This window comes from Canis lupus, chromosome 1 (genome assembly GCF_003254725.2).
Source record: "Canis lupus dingo isolate Sandy chromosome 1, ASM325472v2, whole genome shotgun sequence".
NCBI lineage: Eukaryota > Metazoa > Chordata > Mammalia > Carnivora > Canidae > Canis > Canis lupus.
The window spans coordinates 117215864-117233690 of NC_064243.1; the positions used below are offsets into that span (position 1 = coordinate 117215864).

Here is a 17827-nt window from a genome sequence, read left to right on the forward strand (position 1 = left end):
GAGATATGAGTGGGTCAGCAAGAAGAGTGTCACGGAGAGGCTCAGGAATCCTAGAACCTTCTCTGAGGCTGAATGCACAGCTGGCAAGCTGACGTGCCGAGGGGGCAGAAACTAGAGCACAGATGGGAAATCTTGAAAGAAGGCTTTCAGTTAGACTCCCCCAGATTGCCTGCCCCATCTAGCAGAGTCAGAATGGTTTTCACCCCGCCCAGAGAGAAGACCAAAATTTGATCTCCTGGCGAGGCTGAGCCAGCCCAGATCAGGGCTTGGGAACCGGGGTCACCCAGCCTGGAGGGAGGCAGAAGTGTCACCCCAGCTCGGACAGTAACAGTTGATATAATGAGCTGTGAGTTCCCGAGCATTCTTCTCTTCCCGTGACTCTTTCCAGATGTTGGCGACCAGGCTTGGATTCCCTGGTGGAGGACTGGAGTATCCCTACCTGAGCCTTTTGTTCTGTGATAGAAAAGATTTGCTTGTTGTTTAAGCTGATGTGAAACCATTTTCTGTTACTTGCAGCCAAGAGCTTTCTAATACATATGGACAGACTCCTCAAAAAAATTTCTGGTGAAAGTGAACATTTTTTTAAAGATTTTATTTTTAAGTAATCTGTACACCCAACACGGGGCTCAAACTCACCTCCCTGAGATCAAGAGTTAAAGAGAAGTACTATTGGGCACCTGGGTGGCTCAGTGGTTGAGCGTCTGCCTTCGGCTCAGGGGTCCTGGGATCGAGTTCCGCATCAGCCTCCCCACAGGGAGCCTGCTTCTCCCTCTGCCTGTGTCTCTGTCTCTCTGTGTTCTCTCATGAATAAATAAATAAAATCTTAAAAAAAGAGAGAGATAAGTACTATCTATGTAATAGCACAGGTGGGAATAGTGGGAATTTAGGTGAGATTGTTCTGTCCCATTCCATTGTGTACATATTAATCTGGCAAATAAGAATTTGTACCGGAATGAAGGCATAGGCCCAGAGAGAAAAGAAGGATGAAACCACACCAAAATACACTTCCCTTATCTGCATAAGGTATAAACACACACACACACACACACACACACACACACACACACACGCAGAACACAACTCAGAAATCATGTGTATTTAGTCAATGCAATGCATTTAATTGAAAACTTTCTGGATGTGGGCTCTACACCCAAGCTGGGGCTAGAACTCAGGACCAGCAGATCAAGGGTCAGCTGCTCTCCCGACTGAGCCAGCCAGGCGCCCTCCCCCCCCCCCCCCATTTCCTCCCTGACTACCTGCCTCGCACCATGAAGTCACAGGCCTGCGGAGCAGGGCAAGGGGAAGACAACACCAAGGCATTGAGTGACTAAGACGGCAGGCTGGTGGCTGGGATGTCCCTCAGCGGGTGGGTCTCTTGGGTACAGAACTGCCCAGCTGGAGGGTCTTTTGTTGGTGGGAGTCGTGGCTGGAAGTTTCCTGGCGGGTAAGGCCCTTGGCTGTAGGGTCCCCTGGCTCAAGGGTGCTGGGCTGTGGGCTGGTAAACCCGGTACTAAGGGCAGGAAAGTAAGATGCACAGAGACTGTGCTCATAGCGACGCCCGCAGAAGTTAAGAACCAGGGGTATTTACCCACTGGCACTTCCTCACTTTTGTCATTCTCGTTGGCATCCCTGGTTTGTGGGGGCGGTGGGACCCGTGGTTTCGGGACCTCAGCGGATGGGCGGGGCTGAAGGAAGTGGGGAAAGGCCCGGGCTGGGGGTGGACCCACGGGGGAAAGCCCAGGTTCCGGCTCATTATCACCTCGGGAGGAGGAATTGGGGGACGAGAAGGGAGCGGGGAATGGCTGGGCCTCCAGCATTTTCTAAAGTTGAAGATGGAGTCGTGCTAGGATTCCTACGCAGGAAGCAAAGCAGTAATCGACAGGACCAGATGCGCTGCCCAGTCCTCCAAGACGTATTTGGACTCTCTGGAGGCCTGCGGGTCTGCGGAGGAGGCGGGGTGCAAATTCCCCGACTCAGGATCCCCTCAGTCCCGGGCCTGCACGCCCCAGCGGCCTGCAGCCCCGACTCCTCAGAGCCGCGGTGGAACCGAGGAGGAACAACGTCCTTCCTCCGCTCTGGCTCCCGGTGGGCTGCAAAGCCAAGGGGCTTAGCACAGGCACCTGCCCGGGGTGGAAGCCCCTTCATTTTGTTCTCTTTTCCTGATTGGCTGACAGTTCCACCCACCGGATAGGTTGGACCCACCCCACCCCACCCCTCTGTTCTTTACCAACTGGCTGACTGTGGATAGAGACCTTCTTACTTTCTTGATTGGGTTGGTCTAGCCTTTTCTTTTCTTTTTTTTTTTTTTTAACTTTAATTAAAAAATTTTTTTAAAGATTTTATTTATTTATTTATTTATTTATTTATTTATTTATTTATTCAGCCACCTCGGGATCACTACCTGAGCCGCTCAATCGCTGAGCCACCCAGGTGCCCCCAGCCTCACTTCTTAATTCTGCCTTTGTACTTGGCTGGAAATTGGAAGAAACTTTGACCGAAGAAGTCCCATCCCCCCTCATCCCTCTACTTAATGAATTTTGGCTCCTGGATTGGACGACTGGATCTAGAGGCCTATACCCCTTTTTAACCTTAAAAATAAATCATTAGTTTACCAGTGCAAATGGGTTACTCAGGAATAACGGAGAATTATGATTTGGGACATGCAAACTATGACAAAACCATAGGCAAATCTGGTGAACAAAGGAGAGGACCGTTATTTTATGTTATGTTTACGTTATTTTACGGAGAAGGATGAGGAAGTTGGGAGGGGCTGTTTGTTTTGTTTTGAGGAGAGAACGTGCCTGTGGTGGGGGTGGGGGTGCAGAGGGAGAGGGAAAGAGAGAATCTTTTTTTTTAAAGATTTTATTTATTTATTCATGAGAGACACACAGAGAGAGAGAGGCAGAGACACAGGCAGAGGGAGAAGCAGGCTTCACGCAGGGAGCCCGATGGGGGGGGGGGGGGACTTGATCCCCGGACCCCAGGATCATGCCCTGAGCCAAAGGCAGATGCTCAACCGCTGAGCCACCCAGGCGTCCCAGAGAGAATCGTAAGCAGGCTCCATGCCCAATGCGGAACCCAATGCAGGGCTTGATCTCACAATCCTGAGATCATGACCTGAACCTAAACCAAGAGTCCACGCCTAAGGGACTGAGCCCCCCAGGCACCCTGGGAGGGGTTTTTTTGAACCAGAGTCCATTGGAAAAAAACATAAAGTCCAGGGTGATGGAGATTTCCCAAGGCCGAGTTCCAAGGGCGGGGGGTGTTACTACCTGTAGGAGATACAATGTACGTCTTTTCCCCTTGGCGCCTGTAGTTGACCATTGTTTCCCGTTGAAGTCTTGGGTTGGGGTCTGTAACGGACACTTCCTCCCTGATTAACCTGGAGCAGTGCGGCGGGAGAGCGCCCCCTTCTGGCCTGCCATTTTAAATGACGTTTCCCTTGATTACTTTCCACACCCGCATCCTTGGCTCTTGAGCCCCATCTTGAACTTTTGCATTCTTCTCCATCCAAGAATTTATTTCCTTATTTTTTCTTTTTAAATTTTTATTTTTATTTTTTTTATAAATTTTTTTTTATTTATTATTTATGATAGTCACAGAGAGAGAGAGAGAGAGGCAGAGACACAGGCAGAGGGAGAAGCAGGCTCCATGCACCGGGAGCCCGACGTGGGATTCGATCCCGGGTCTCCAGGATCGCGCCCTGGGCCAAAGGCAGGCGCCAAACCGCTGCGCCACCCAGGGATCCCTCTTTTTAAATTTTTAAAAAAATTATTGCCGACATATAGTATAACACTCAGTGCTCATCCCATCACATGCCCTCCTCAGTGCCCGTCACCCAGCACCCTATCGGGCCACCCTTCTCCCCTTCCGCAACCCTTTGTTTGTATCCCAGAGTCAGGGGTCTCTCATGGTTTGTCTCCCTCTCTAATTTTCCCCACTCAGTTCCTTTCCTTTCCCTTATAATCCCTTTCACTCCTTATAATCCTTTTCACTCCCCGTATGAGTGAAACCATATGATGATTGTCCTTCTCTGATTGACTTACTTCACTCAGCATAATACCCTCCAGTTCCTTCCACGTAGAAGCAAATGGTGGGTACTCATCCTCTCTGATGGCTGAGTAGTATTCCAGTGTGTGTGTGTGTGTGTGTGTGTGCGCGCGTGCGTATATATATGTATATATATATACACGTTTTATAATATATATATCATATATATATATCACATCTTTTTTATCCATCAAGAATCCCTTTTCTTGGGACGCCTAGGTGGCTGAGTGGTTAAGTGTCTGCCTTCGACTCAGGGTGTGATCCTGGAGACCCTGGATTGAGTCCCATGTCACACTCCCTGCACGGAGCCTGCTTCTCCCTCTGCCTGTGTCTCTGCCTCTCTCTCTCTCTCTCTGTCTCTCATGAATAAATAAAATCTTTAAAAAAAATAGAATCCCTTTTCTAGTTCCTCTTTTCTCAAGCTTCCCTACCAGAGGTGGGGATGAGGGAGTTGGCCTGCCCTAGTCATAAAATGCAGCCCTTGAGGCCTCAGGGTTTATATCTATGTGAGTTTTGCCTTCAACTCCACCATGTGTGCCTTCATTGAGCAGAAAATGTGCTTCCTTAAACATCTGCTGTGTGTGGGCTCTGTGCTGGGTACTGGGGGGCACTCAGAAATACAAAACACCGCGGAGCCCATCTTTTGCCTTCTGACCCCCCCACCCCTCCCAGTTCTTCACCCACCTTTCAGACTGTGCTTTTATTTTCTTTAACAGCAGTGACTCCCCTCTGGGCCCTGCCCTCCCCTCCTTGCTCCTCTCCCCAAGCCTTGCCAGAGGCTTTCTCAGCTCTCATAACTCACTTTACCCCTTCAGCACAGCCATGGCCCTGACCAGTACCTGATTCCAATCTCTCCCCGAAGCTCCAAGACCCAGTTGTCCCACAGCCCCCTGGCTGTTTCCCCCTACCCGTCCTCCAGTTTCTACAAGGGCTTTAGCACTTCCTCAAACCTACCTCTCCCCCAGGATCCCATCCCAGGTGGGGCCTCACCTGCCAGAGGCCAGACACCTCCTGCCCCCCCTCCTTGTTCCCATAAGAGATCTCCTGAGCCTCCCTCCCCCACCTCCCCCTCCTCTCCTCACAGCTCTCCCCCAGCTTCCTCCCTGGGCTCCTAATCTCAGCCTCCGCCTTGAGTGACCTCCACAAGGCAGTGAGAGGTGAGGGGGGTGGGGGTGGGCATCTTCCAGACTCGGTCCTGACCTCGTCCCTCTTCTGATCAAACCTCAAATGCCTCTGGCTGCTACTAGACTAACCTGCTAACTCCTCCTTCTGTTCCACAAGGCCCCAGATGAACTGACCCCTGCCTTCACGTTGGGCCACCCTCCCCTCACTGACCGTACCCAGCCTCTCCACCACCGCTCCTTGCTGACCTTCACTGTTCCCCTTGCTGCTCCTTCTAGATTATTCCTGGCCGGCTCCTCATCCTTAAAGGCTCAGCTCAAGGGTTACCTCCTGAGAGACCCTTCCCTGATCCCCTGGTCTAATTCAGCTTCCTCCCCGCTGCCTCGCTCCTCAAGTACCCTGTTATTTTCCTTCACGTTCTTCTCATTTACCAGTAAGTATTCATTTGTTTGATCACTTCGGGTTGCTGCCCCTCCTGCTGGAGTGTAAGCGGGACTGTGACTGTTTTGTTCCCTGCAAATCCCAGCACTTAACAGAAAGCTTGGTGTGTAGTAGATGCTCAATAACCATTCCGTAAATCATTGAATGGAGCACAGTTTCCATATGAGGCCTCTTTGTGTAATGGTGTCTGGTGCGATTCTGTGGGTTCACAGGGGAGGGCTTTCTAGACAGGCTGCTTGGGTTCAAATCCTGGCTCTGCTGTGTGACCTTGGGCAAGTCATATAACCTCTCTGGGCCTCAGGTTTCTTCACAGTAAAATCGGAATAAATATAATACCTTCCTTATAAGGTTGTTGTGAGGATGGAATGAGCTCACACGAGTGAAGGCAGTGAGTTCTCAGTGAGCGTCACTGTTGTCATGGGTTTCCTGATGTCTCTCTCTGAGCCTGCCCCTCTGCTTTATGTTGGGGTAGTGTGTCTTTGGTCGACAAAGAACATCATCCCAAAGCAAGAAATTGTGTCCAAGTCACTATTTGTGGCTAGGATTGCTGCTGCATGCTGTGAACTGTGTCAGGCACCCTGAGATTTGGTTCTTTCAACAAAAGTTTATTTGAGTGCCTCTTATCTGCTGTTTGACATCAGCCCAAATGAAAAAAAAAATACAGACAAAAATCCCTGCCCTCGTGGAGCTCACAGTCTGTCAGGCGGATCCAGAAAACACACAAGGAACCCAATACATAAGAGCAATGACCTAGTACGGGCGAAGATAGTGGGGACAGATGTGCAGGGGGACCACAGGTCACAGTTTTAATTCGGCCTGTCAAGGAGCTCACACTGGGAAAGCAACATTTGTCCGGGAGGTGGGGGGGCAGGTCTGGAGGTCTGGGAGGCCTTGGGCCAGACCATTGGCTTTGGGCAACTGCACACTTTGCTTTCAAGAGTCCTGTGGGGCAGAAGAGGGCCCAGACCCCAGGGCTTCACAGGCTCGCTCTGGCTGTGGGTGGGGAGCGGACTGCAGGGTGGCAGGGATGGGAGCAGGGAGACTGGGGTGGGGGCCACTGTGACTTCCACGCAGGAAGGGGCAGAGGCCAAGCCAGCAGGGGAGCAGAGAGGGGAGAGATGGTTGGATTCAGGATATGCTTTCAAGTTCCCAGATGAGGACGGCTGGACAAATTTCTTGAGGGTAGTTGACCTTTCCACATCTGGACGAAGCTGGGGGGGAGTAGGGGGTGGCACACAGGAGACCTGGCTGCTGGCTTAGCCGGGCTGGAGGGAGAGGCAGGGTCCCTGCTTCCTCTGCCCCTCTCTACAGGCTTCCCGGGACCTGGCGCTGGCAGGGAGGGGTGACCCGCCCAGGAGGTGAAGGGCATTGCTGAATCCACTATCTTATCAGAGAATCCAAACACAAACCCCGAGTCACGGTCACAGTGAGTTCTTTCACTCAGCAAACAGTCCCTGGGCTGGGTGATACGGGGCCCACGGCAGTCACTGAGACATCCCGGATCCTGTCCTCACGCGTCCACAGGGGCAGTGAGACGTCACCAGGGGACAGCCGTCCAGAGTGGCCGGGCTTGTGATGGAGGGATTACGGGTCAGAGGTGTCAGGGCTAGGACAGAGGGGTCTGTGGGAGCCCAGGTACCTGACCCAGTCGGCAGGTGGCCCAAGGAGGTTCCCTGGAGAAAGAGATCTCTGTGAGAGCACAGAAGAGGAGCCGCTGAACATGGGGAGGGTGTAGGGTAAGTGTTTGGGGTCGAGGAAGCTTCACAGGCCAAGATCTTGAAAGGATAGTCTTGATAAACAGAAGGGCTGTGAGGGCTTCATCCCAAAGCATGACAGGGGAAGGCACATGGGAAGGAGGCGCGGCCAGGGATCTGATCCCTTCAGGCCTTGCAGGGTGTTGAGTCCCTAAGAGTGTGTGGTCATCATTCCAGGAGACCCTTGTTCAGAGTCCCCTTAAAACCTGCTCAGTATCACCCATCCATTTAAAAGTCTGTGGTCCGCCCTCTCTCAGGAAAAAAAAAAATTAAATTTGACCATTAATTTTCTTTTTTTTTCCTTTTTAAGATTTTATTTATTCATTTGAGAGAGAGTGCAAAAGAGCACAAGCAAGGCTGGGGGGGTGTGGAGCTCAGGGAGAGGGAGAAGGATCACGGATCTCCCCATGGATCAGGGAGCCAATGCTGGTGGGACCCCAGGACCCTGAGATCAGGACCTGAGCCGAAGGCAGACACTGAACCTACTGAGCCGCCCAGGTGCCCCCTGACCATTAATTTTCAAAAAAGCCTCCAACGATCTGTGTGGCCCAGGCTCAGAGAAATCTTGCTCTACTGTGTTAAATAGATGGTATTGCACAATATTCTTGTGAGATGTCTTTGCCCACAAGCTGTGCCAGGAGGTGCCCACCGGCCTGAGACTGGGGTGCCAACCGTGTACCTCCTGTTTTATCTAGATCCTGCCTGTGAGCCACAGCCTGCATCCACCCCCGAGACAGAGTTAGGGTCATTTGGATACACCATGAAAGAATAAATGCACAAGGGAGGGACGCCTGGGTGGCTCAGTGGTTGAACATCTGCCTTTGGCTCAGGGCGTGATTCCAGGGGCCTGGGATCGAGTCCCCCTGGGGCTCCCTGCGAGGACCCTGCTTCTCCCTCTGCCTCTCTATCTGTGTCTCTCATGAATAAATAAATAAAATCTTTAAAAACAAACAAACAAATAAATAAATGCGTGCACAAGCAAAGACTCCCAAAAGACACAGAGCCAGGGTGACACTCGGGGGGTCACTGGAAGTACTTAGGTGTCAACCTGCTGGGCACTGAGCAGTTGGAATGGACAAGGCTACGGGGCTGGGTCAGCAGCCTCTTAAAGGGACCGGCTGGGCGGTGGAGTGGGGGTGAGGGGGCTCAGGCTGCGGCTGTGCTCCCATGACTCAGTGCCCCCTGTGACCGTGACAGTGTTTCGAATAGAAAAGAAAAAGATCATAGAATAGCCCTCCGGTCATTCCTGAACCCTCTGGACATCCTCCCAATACCTGGCCTGCCCCATACCGCCTAAAGCCTCAAAAGTGGGGCCCGCACCTGCTGGAACCTCCGAGAAGGGTGCACATCCCTGCGGCGCTCCTGCCAAAAGCACACACGACCGGAATGTGACCATGAGGAGCCCGCAGCCAAGCCAAGCTAAGGGAAGTTCTAGAACGCAGCAACTGTTACTTTTCCAAAATGTCAAGGTCGTGAAAGACCAGGAAAGAGTAAAGATACGCCACAGATTGGAGGAGACCAAGGAGACATGACAAGCAAGTGCAAAGTGTGATCCCGGACGGAGGAAAGGACGGGAAGTTCAAATAAATTCTCCAGATTAGTTCATGATGTTGTATCAGTGCAAAAGTCCTGACTGTGACCACTGGGCCACCGGGCCTCCTTGTTCATGGGAGACACGTGCCTGTGTATTCACGGACAAGCAAGCATCCTGCCTCCAACTCACTCGCAAGTGGGTCAGCCTGAGCTTAAAAAAAAAAAAAAATCTATTCTCTCTCACCTATCATCTGTCTAGAGGCCATAAATTGGCCAAATCATTAAATTTAGCTAAAGCTTAGGCAGGTATTCATTTTACTACCCCTAGAACTTGTGAGTCTGAAATATTGAAAAGAAATCACGGAAAATTAACATAATACAACTAAGAAATGAGAAAAAAGGTGGGGGGGACAACAAATGAGGCAGAGACTCGAGAAGGACAGTCCCTGATTTTGACAGAGGTCTGCACCTATGCGGGGTCGGCCATCCGCTGCCCACGATGGTGCCTCAGTCTCTGCGCTGTGACTTAGGTTGTGGAGTTCCCGGATCTGTGCAGACACAGCCTCATCTTTGCTCCAGGCTCCGGATGCTTTCGGGGCTGGAGGGCTAGCGGGCAGCATGGAAGAGCGAGAGAGAGCAAGAGACACCCGAGGAGCTCCCACCGACGGGACTTCCCGAGGGCCTGCCCAGGGCTCCAGGTGTGTCAGCGAATATTCCACATCCAACAGCGTCTACCGACCACCCACTGTGTGTCTAGGGCACTGGTCTGGGTGCTGTGCATACAGCAGCAAACCTGGTCCCGGTCTTCCTTCCAGTGTGACAAGGCTGAAAATAAGACACAATGTCAGGTTGGGACAAGGGGTGTGCGTAAAGCAGGGTAAAGCGGATGGGGCCTGATGGGGGTACAATATTAGAAGTGAGGACTCCCAAGAGACGACATTTGAACTGAGACCTCACGGCGACAAAGAGCCATGCAGGTATCTAAAGAAGAGAGCACGAGGCAGAAGGAACTGCAAGTGCAAAGGCCCTGGGGCGGGAATGACCTTGGCCTGTAGGAAGCACAGCAAGAAGGCCAGTGGCAGTGGAACTGTGGTAGAAGCTGAGCCGGGGCTAGGGGTGGCAGGAATGATTTGGGAGTTTATTCTGGGTGAGAAGGGATGCCCCTGGAAGGTGGTACGCAGGGGAGTGCGACGTGACACAGGTGTTTCACGTGTGTGGCTCAGAGACAGGGAGCCCCCAGTGCAGGCCGACTTCACCCTGCCTGCCTCCTCTCTGGGGGTCTCCTGTAGCAGGCTGGGGCTGACCAGCTGGGTGGCTGTTGGGGGGAAGCTGGGCTGCTCCATAGCTTAGCCTTTCCCAGGTGACCTGCCCCAGGAGAGAAGGACGTCGCCACGGCAATTATCTTATCAGACTCGTCCACCCTGTGGAGCCCAGGCATGAGATATCACGAACCTGCCATTCCAGCAGCCCGGCCCCTCACTGTGCCCCACAGGGGTCCTCACCTGGGGTACCTCAAACCTGGCACCAAGATCAAGATCGGGCCAGGAGCCTCAGACACATCTTCTCCCCACTTTGCACCTTGGTGTCCCTCTCCGGGCGGGGCGGGGTGGAGACAGGAAAGCTAGCTGTGATGGCTCCAGTGGAAGTGTGCAGGACCTCTGGGACCCGCCCTGCACCCCTCCAAGTCTCAGCGCCCCCCTGCGCACAACAGGAATGACAGTGCCGCCTGCACGGGTTCGTGGCGGGGACCCCTGAGGTGACAGGTGTGCAGTGCCTGGTGCACACTCGCCACGGCAGCTGAGAGGTCCGAGTTCTTTTGTCAGTGGTCCCACAGGACACCCAGGCCCCGGGGTCAGAGCTTGGCTGGAATCTGTCCCTGACACTTAGTCATCGCAGTCTTTGGTTGCTCTGTGCCTCGGTTTCCTCATCTGTACAACGGGGGCTAATAAGAGAACACAACTTTCTAAAGGGCTGTTGTGAGGAGCTACCAAACATTCACGCAAAGCTCACTGGGCGGGCATGGGACACACAGGAGGTCCTCCCTAAACAACAGCCATTACCGCCACCACATGAGCACCGGCCCCCTGCAGGACTCGGGCACGGGCAGTGTGGCCTGGAGGAGACACTGCAGCCCAGACACCTGGATCTGAGTCCCGGCTCATTCACGTCCTAGCGCGGGGACAACAGGCGAGTGACTTGGCCTCCCCATGCCTCAGTCTCCCCATCTCTACGGTAGGGGGAGGTAAGAATAGTACTCGCCTCAGAGGGTTGTTGGGAGGTTACATTGGTTAATACGGGAAAGCCCCCAACCCCGTGCTTGCCACATAGTGAGCACCACATGTTTGCTATTCTTGTTGTTACTACGTAGTACTACTACGTAGTATGTTACTACGGACATACTCAGTGGTCCCCTGGTCTCAGTGGCAGGTGGACATGGGTCTGGACAGGTTGGGACAGCCCCGCAGGTAATGCCTGAGCTGCTTAGGCCTAGAGGTCACTCCAAGGAGCCCCACAATCAGCTGTCGTGGGGCCAGGCTTGCTCCGCCTCCTCCCTCCCTGGGTATATCAGGGCTGGTCCAGACCCCAGGCTCTGTCTCGGCGAAGGGGGGTGGCGGCACCGGGCACCATGGGGAAGGCAGTGAGTGGGGCCCAGAGTCTGGGGTCGGGGGGATGGAGGCCGGAGGCGGGAGTTCCAGTGGGGTCTGATACCTCCCCCTCCTTCCATCCGCAGGAGAATTACGAGATGTACTCGGTAGAGCTGGGTCCTGGCCCTGGGGGGGACATGGCAGCCAAGATGAGCAAGAAGAAGGCGGGCAAGGGAGGAGGCAAGAAGAAGGAGAAACTGGAGAACATGAAGAAGGAGATGGAGATTGTGAGCATGGGGCTGGGGGAGCCGGGCGGGGGGCGGTAGGGGCCTGTGAGAGCTGGACAGCGAGTGTCCTGTGCCCCCCACAGAACGACCACCAGCTGTCGGTGGCGGAGCTGGAACAGAAATACCAGACCAGTGCGACAAAGGTGAGCTGGGCGCCGAGGGAGGGGTGCATGAAGGGGGGGGAGAAATGCATTAGAGAGAAGGGGACAGGGCGGGGGGGAGAGATGGAGCAAGAGAAGCAGAGAGAGAGAGACAAGGAGACAGGTAAGAGAGAGAAACAGAGCAGACAAGAGGGGGAGAGAGAGCTGGGCAGAAAGATGAGAGAGACACATTGGAGGGCAGGGGACAGGGCAGGGGGCAGGGCAGGGGCCAGGATGGACACGGAACCGAGGAGGAACAAGACGGACAGCAGAGGGAGATGGGGGAAGGACACAGAGAGTGTGTAGTGGGAGGAAAGCCCTTAGCGGCCACCGTGACCACCCGCCCTGTCCCCAGGGCCTGTCTGCCAGCCTGGCCGCAGACCTGCTGCTGCGGGACGGGCCCAACGCCCTGAGGCCGCCGCGTGGTACCCCCGAGTATGTCAAGTTCGCCCGGCAGCTGGCAGGTGGTCTGCAGTGCCTCATGTGGGTGGCTGCTGCCATCTGCCTCATTGCCTTTGCCATCCAGGCCAGTGAGGGTGACCTCACCACCGACGACAATGTGAGTGGGAGATATGGGTCACGGGGACCTGGAGGATAGAGGACACTGAGCATGGACCCAGGACGCGAGGGACACAGGGTGGGGAGATGGAGATGTGGGTCACAGGGGGGATGCAGACCCTATGGCACAGATCATGGGGGACACGGAGAATGTGTCTCAGATATGAGGGACACAGGTGGGGATGCAAAGAGAGAAATGCAATCCTTAAGATATGAGACTGGGAAACAGAGGACATGGGACAGACCAAGGGCACAGGGGACATGGGACTCAGACACGGGACACAAGGGCATAGGGACAAAGGGGACACAAGACTCAAGACACAGAACCTGGAGAGACAGAAAACAGACAAGGATGCACAGAGGCAGAGACAGAGGATATTGAGATGTGGGACAGGAGGTCAGAATGAGGGACACGGGGACTTGGGAACATGTGGCATTGGATGGGGCTTTGAAAGTCATAGGACATGTGACACAGGGTGGGGACCTAGAGGTACTGAGATATGGAGAGACCCTGAGCATAGGGACTTGGACTTTGGAACATGATCGTGGAGTCCACGGAATATGAAGCATAAGATCGACAGCACAGAAACATGGAAATGGGGACACGCGGGCACACTTTTGAGCATAGGGCACCCAGAGGGTGGCAGATAGATTACAAAAACACAGAATATGAAACTTGGAACATCAGGAATACAGGGCATGGGAACATGAGGAGACAAAGGACAGTGGACACGTGGAGTGCAAGATGCAGACACAGGAAACCGTGCCCGGGGCCATGGGCACAAGTCATAGGACTCGGGACCACGGGGACTGTAGGATCCAGGACCCAGAGAGTATGGGATATAGGGCCACAGGGAACAGTGCATGTGGCTTTCTAGTAGAGCAGGGAAAACCACGGGGGTGACCCCAGGAGCATCGGGATGGGGCAGGGAGCTTCCGTCCCCTTCTCATTAACCTGGCCCCCTCCCGCCCCCACCCAGCTGTACCTGGCACTGGCCCTCATCGCCGTGGTCGTGGTCACCGGCTGCTTTGGCTACTACCAGGAATTTAAGAGCACCAACATCATCGCCAGCTTCAAGAACCTGGTGCCCCAGGTGGGTCCTGCAGCCCGACCATGTCAGGTCCTGGCGGTCTGTGCCCGGGGTGCGGGGCGGCCAAAGGGAGGCTCCTGGTATGTGTGTGCCCCCCCCAGGGCCCAACCTGCTCTTCACCTGTGGCCCCGGCTGGCCCCATAGGTTCTCAACGCTCCCCCTTGGCTCCCCCCAGTGTCCCCCTGCACTCAGTGACCTCCACCTCTGCCCCCGGTCCCCCTGACCTCAACCCTGTGCCCCTGCCCCACAGCAAGCAACTGTGATCCGAGATGGGGACAAGTTCCAGATCAACGCAGACCAGCTGGTGGTGGGCGACCTGGTGGAGATGAAAGGCGGGGACCGAGTGCCAGCCGACATCAGGATCCTCCAGGCCCAGGGCTGCAAGGTGGACAACTCCTCGCTGACCGGAGAGTCCGAGCCGCAGACCCGCTCGCCCGAGTGTACACACGAGAGCCCCCTGGAGACGCGCAACATCGCCTTCTTCTCCACCATGTGCCTTGAGGGTCTGTGAGACCCCTGCCCGCCCCCCCCCACAAGCACGCCGCCTCCACACTGCCTCCCCGCCTCCCGTGACCGCCCGCTCTCAGGGCACACTGCCCCCATCTCCCAGCACTGCTTCAGTTCACACCGCGTGCACACCCCCTGCCGCTGCCCACCTGGCCCTGAGGCGCCCTCTGGCCCCCCTGCAGGCACAGCACAAGGCCTGGTGGTGAACACGGGTGACCGCACCATCATCGGGCGCATTGCGTCGCTGGCTTCGGGAGTAGAGAATGAGAAGACCCCCATCGCTATTGAAATCGAACATTTTGTGGACATCATCGCAGGCCTGGCCATCCTCTTCGGCGCCACGTTTTTTGTGGTGGCCATGTGCATTGGTTACACCTTCCTGAGGGCCATGGTCTTCTTCATGGCCATCGTGGTAGCCTATGTGCCCGAGGGGCTGCTGGCCACTGTCACGGTGAGTGGGGGAGACAGAAGTGCAGAGAGCTAAGAAGCTTGTCCATCTGTCCGTCCATTCACCCAGGATGCCTCCATCATCTCTGGCTGTCCACACCCACCCCACACACGCTTTCCCATCAGCCATCCTCCCAACCCCCCACCTCTCCAGCTATCCATCCGTTCAGCAAACACTCCCCAAGGCTACTCTGGGCCACACCCTATACTGGACACCGAGGACTCCCAGGTAGACAGGCAGCACCCTTGGCCCAAGGCGGCTGAGGTCCAGTGTGGGCAGCCCTCAGCAGTCAGCACCCAGTGAAGACCAGCTCCAGAGGCGGCTCAGAGGATTTTTGTTTTCTCTGTTTGGTCGTGTTGATAGGAGAACTTAGAGAACCTCAGCTCGGGCCGCGTAATGAGGGACCTAGCTCCCTTTGTCTGGGCAGACTGGGGAGGCATCCCAAGTGGAAAGCACAGACTGGAAACATTGAGGCAAGAAGAGCTGGGCTTTGGCGGAGGAATGCTGTGCACGCAGCACCGTGGCTGGGGCAAAGACTCCCCGCGCTGTGAGAGAAGGGAAGGAGGACTAGAAGCAAGGATTGGGCCCCTTACCCACGCTTCTCACCCCTTCGGGCAGGTCTGCTTGTCCCTGACGGCCAAGCGGCTGGCCAGCAAGAACTGTGTAGTCAAGAACCTGGAAGCCGTGGAGACACTGGGCTCCACGTCAGTGATCTGCTCAGACAAGACAGGGACCTTGACTCAGAACCGCATGACTGTGTCCCATCTCTGGTTCGACAACCACATCCACACGGCTGACACCACGGAAGACCAGTCAGGTGTGGCGGGGGAGGACACGGGGCTGGGGCAGGATCTGGTAGGTGGCTCCTTCCCCAACCCAGAGATGGTGTGTGAAGTTGTAGGACTGAGCAGCGGCTGGGTGTGGGGTATCCTAGGAAACTCAATACTGGGTCTGGAGAGGAGGCTCCGCCCGGGCACGAGGAGAGGTTTGGGTCCCACCCCGGTCTCGGAGGGGACCCTGTCCTGAATCTAGAGGGAGGGGCTCGGTTCCGGTGTGGGAGAGAGCTGCTCCGGGGCTGAGGGCCGCGCGGAGCCCCCTCGCGGCCCCAGCCTGGACGCCTGGCCTCCAGGGCAGACGTTTGACCAGTCCTCGGAGACCTGGCGGGCGCTATGCCGCGTGCTCACCCTCTGCAACCGGGCGGCCTTCAAGTCGGGCCAGGACGCTGTGCCGGTGCCCAAGGTGAGAGCCCGGGGGACCCCGGGGGATCCCGGGAGCCTGGTGCAGCCGGGCCCGCCCCTGACACCCGCCCCCGCTCCCAGCGCATCGTGATCGGGGACGCGTCCGAGACGGCGCTGCTCAAGTTCTCGGAGCTGACCCTCGGCAACGCCATGGGCTACCGCGAGCGCTTCCCCAAAGTCTGCGAGATCCCCTTCAACTCCACCAACAAGTTCCAGGTGAGCGCCCGCCGCGCCCGGCCCCGCCCACGGGGAGGGCCCGCCCACCTCAGGGCGCACCCCACCCAGGGCTGGCCAACCGCGGGGCTTCTCTCTCACTCCCGCCCCCTCCTTCGGCAAACCCCGCCCACGCCCCGCCCCGCCCACCGCGCTCCTGCGGTCAGGCCACGCCCACAGTCCCTCCCTGGAGGGTCCCTCCCGCCACCTCTTAGGCCTTCCCTGGGGGCAGCCCGCAATCCAGCCCCAGTCCCAGCCCAACTGCGACCCTAATTCTATCCATTCCAGCGCCCAGGCTCCTCACCGCGCCCCTAACCCTCAGCCTCTACCGGGGACCTGCCCAGCTCGCGAGCCACCCCCCGACCCCGGCCACGCCGGCACCCCCTCCCCGCGCGCCGTCAGCCCCGCCCTTTTTCCCAGTGCCCCGCCCCCTTGGCCTCGCCCCTAACACCGCCCCCTCCTCCCCGCAGCTGTCCATCCACACGCTGGAGGACCCGCGCGACCCCCGGCACGTGCTGGTGATGAAGGGCGCCCCCGAGCGCGTGCTGGAGCGCTGTAGCTCCATCCTCATCAAGGGCCAGGAGCTGCCGCTGGACGAGCAATGGCGGGAGGCCTTCCAGACTGCCTACCTTAGCCTGGGGGGCCTGGGGGAACGCGTGCTCGGTGAGCCCCCACAGTACGCGGTGAACCGGTGGGCGAGGAGGAGCTGGCGCAGACCCTGCCCGGCCTGCCGGCCCAGCCCTGACCACGACCTTTCCCTCGCTGGCTGGTAGCTACCTGCCCAGTGCACACACTCACCCTTGACTTTCCCTGCCTGTCTCAGGCCTCACCCCTGTCCATCCTCGATGTCTACCTTGACCCAGCCCTTCCCCACCTGTCCTCCCCGGGACCTTCCCTATCCTGACTTGACATCCCTTGGGTTTTCCCATCTCTTGCCCCAACCTTGACCTGCCATCGCTTTTACTTCCACCTTGCAATGTCCTCCTCTTGACCCTTTGACCTTACCAGGTCCCTAACTCACCTCAAGACTCCCCTTGTCTTGTCCTGACCTCTGACCTCCCTGAACATTTTGTCCTGACTCCTAAACTTCCTTAGCCCCTGCCACTACCCTGGAAGGCACAGACCTGTGGTTCCGTTTTGGATCTTTCATCTCACTTGCTGTAGGACTGCTGGCAAGAAATGCCCCCTCTCTAGACCTCAGTTTTCTTGTCTGCAGCACGAGGTTGCTAATAGCCTCACAGGTTGGTTGTGAGGACAGACTCACGTCATGTGAAGGGTTCAGCGCAGGGTCAGGCATCCCCAGGTGCCTGGTGTGAGGGGCCTGGTTATTTTACTGGCAACTTGGCTTTGCGAGGCAAGGGTCTGCCCAGGGCTCCTCTCTGACTTCCCCGTTTTCTGACCAGGTTTCTGTCAGCTGTACCTGAGTGAGAAGGACTACCCGCCTGGCTATGCCTTCGATGTGGAGGCCATGAACTTCCCAACTAGTGGCCTGTGCTTTGCGGGACTTGTATCCATGATAGACCCGCCTCGGGCCACCGTCCCTGATGCTGTGCTCAAGTGCCGCACGGCGGGCATCCGGGTATGCAGCCAGGGAGAGGACTAGCGGGGGTGAGAGCAGAGGACCACAGTATCTGGGGGTGAGGAACCCGGTGACAGAGAACTACTTGAAAGTGGTTTGAACCAAAAGAGGAATGCATGGATTCATGAAACTGAAAAGGTCTGGGGAGGTGTAGCGCCAGCTCAGGTATAGCTGGATCTAGGAGTTCATTGTCATTAGGAATTTGCCTTTCTCCATGTCTCGGTTCTGTTCTTCTCTCTGGTGGCTTTTATTCTCAAGCAGTCCCTCCATTTTGGTGGAGA

At 56.0% G+C, this 17827-nt stretch overlaps 1 protein-coding gene across 3 annotated transcripts in view; it reads left to right on the top strand.

The window, feature by feature from the left end:
* The window catches only part of ATP4A (ATPase H+/K+ transporting subunit alpha), a 114093-nt gene that overhangs the window by 90654 nt on the left and 5612 nt on the right, over positions 1–17827 (top strand). Inside the window, exons 1-12 of one of the 3 annotated variants that reach the window (XM_049110795.1) lie at positions 10991–11142; positions 11632–11772; positions 11856–11915; positions 12268–12471; positions 13451–13564; positions 13812–14064; positions 14251–14519; positions 15135–15333; positions 15646–15755; positions 15836–15970; positions 16438–16630; positions 17371–17546. In XM_049110795.1, coding sequence (XP_048966752.1) covers positions 11644–11772; positions 11856–11915; positions 12268–12471; positions 13451–13564; positions 13812–14064; positions 14251–14519; positions 15135–15333; positions 15646–15755; positions 15836–15970; positions 16438–16630; positions 17371–17546 — 1842 coding nt within the window. In that variant the 5' untranslated portion in view covers positions 10991–11142; positions 11632–11643. Of the gene's footprint in view, positions 1–10990; positions 11143–11502; positions 11539–11631; positions 11773–11855; positions 11916–12267; positions 12472–13450; positions 13565–13811; positions 14065–14250; positions 14520–15134; positions 15334–15645; positions 15756–15835; positions 15971–16437; positions 16631–17370; positions 17547–17827 lie in introns of those variants that run through there. The other 2 variants (XM_035704451.2, XM_049110796.1) reach the window with 2 other exon arrangements.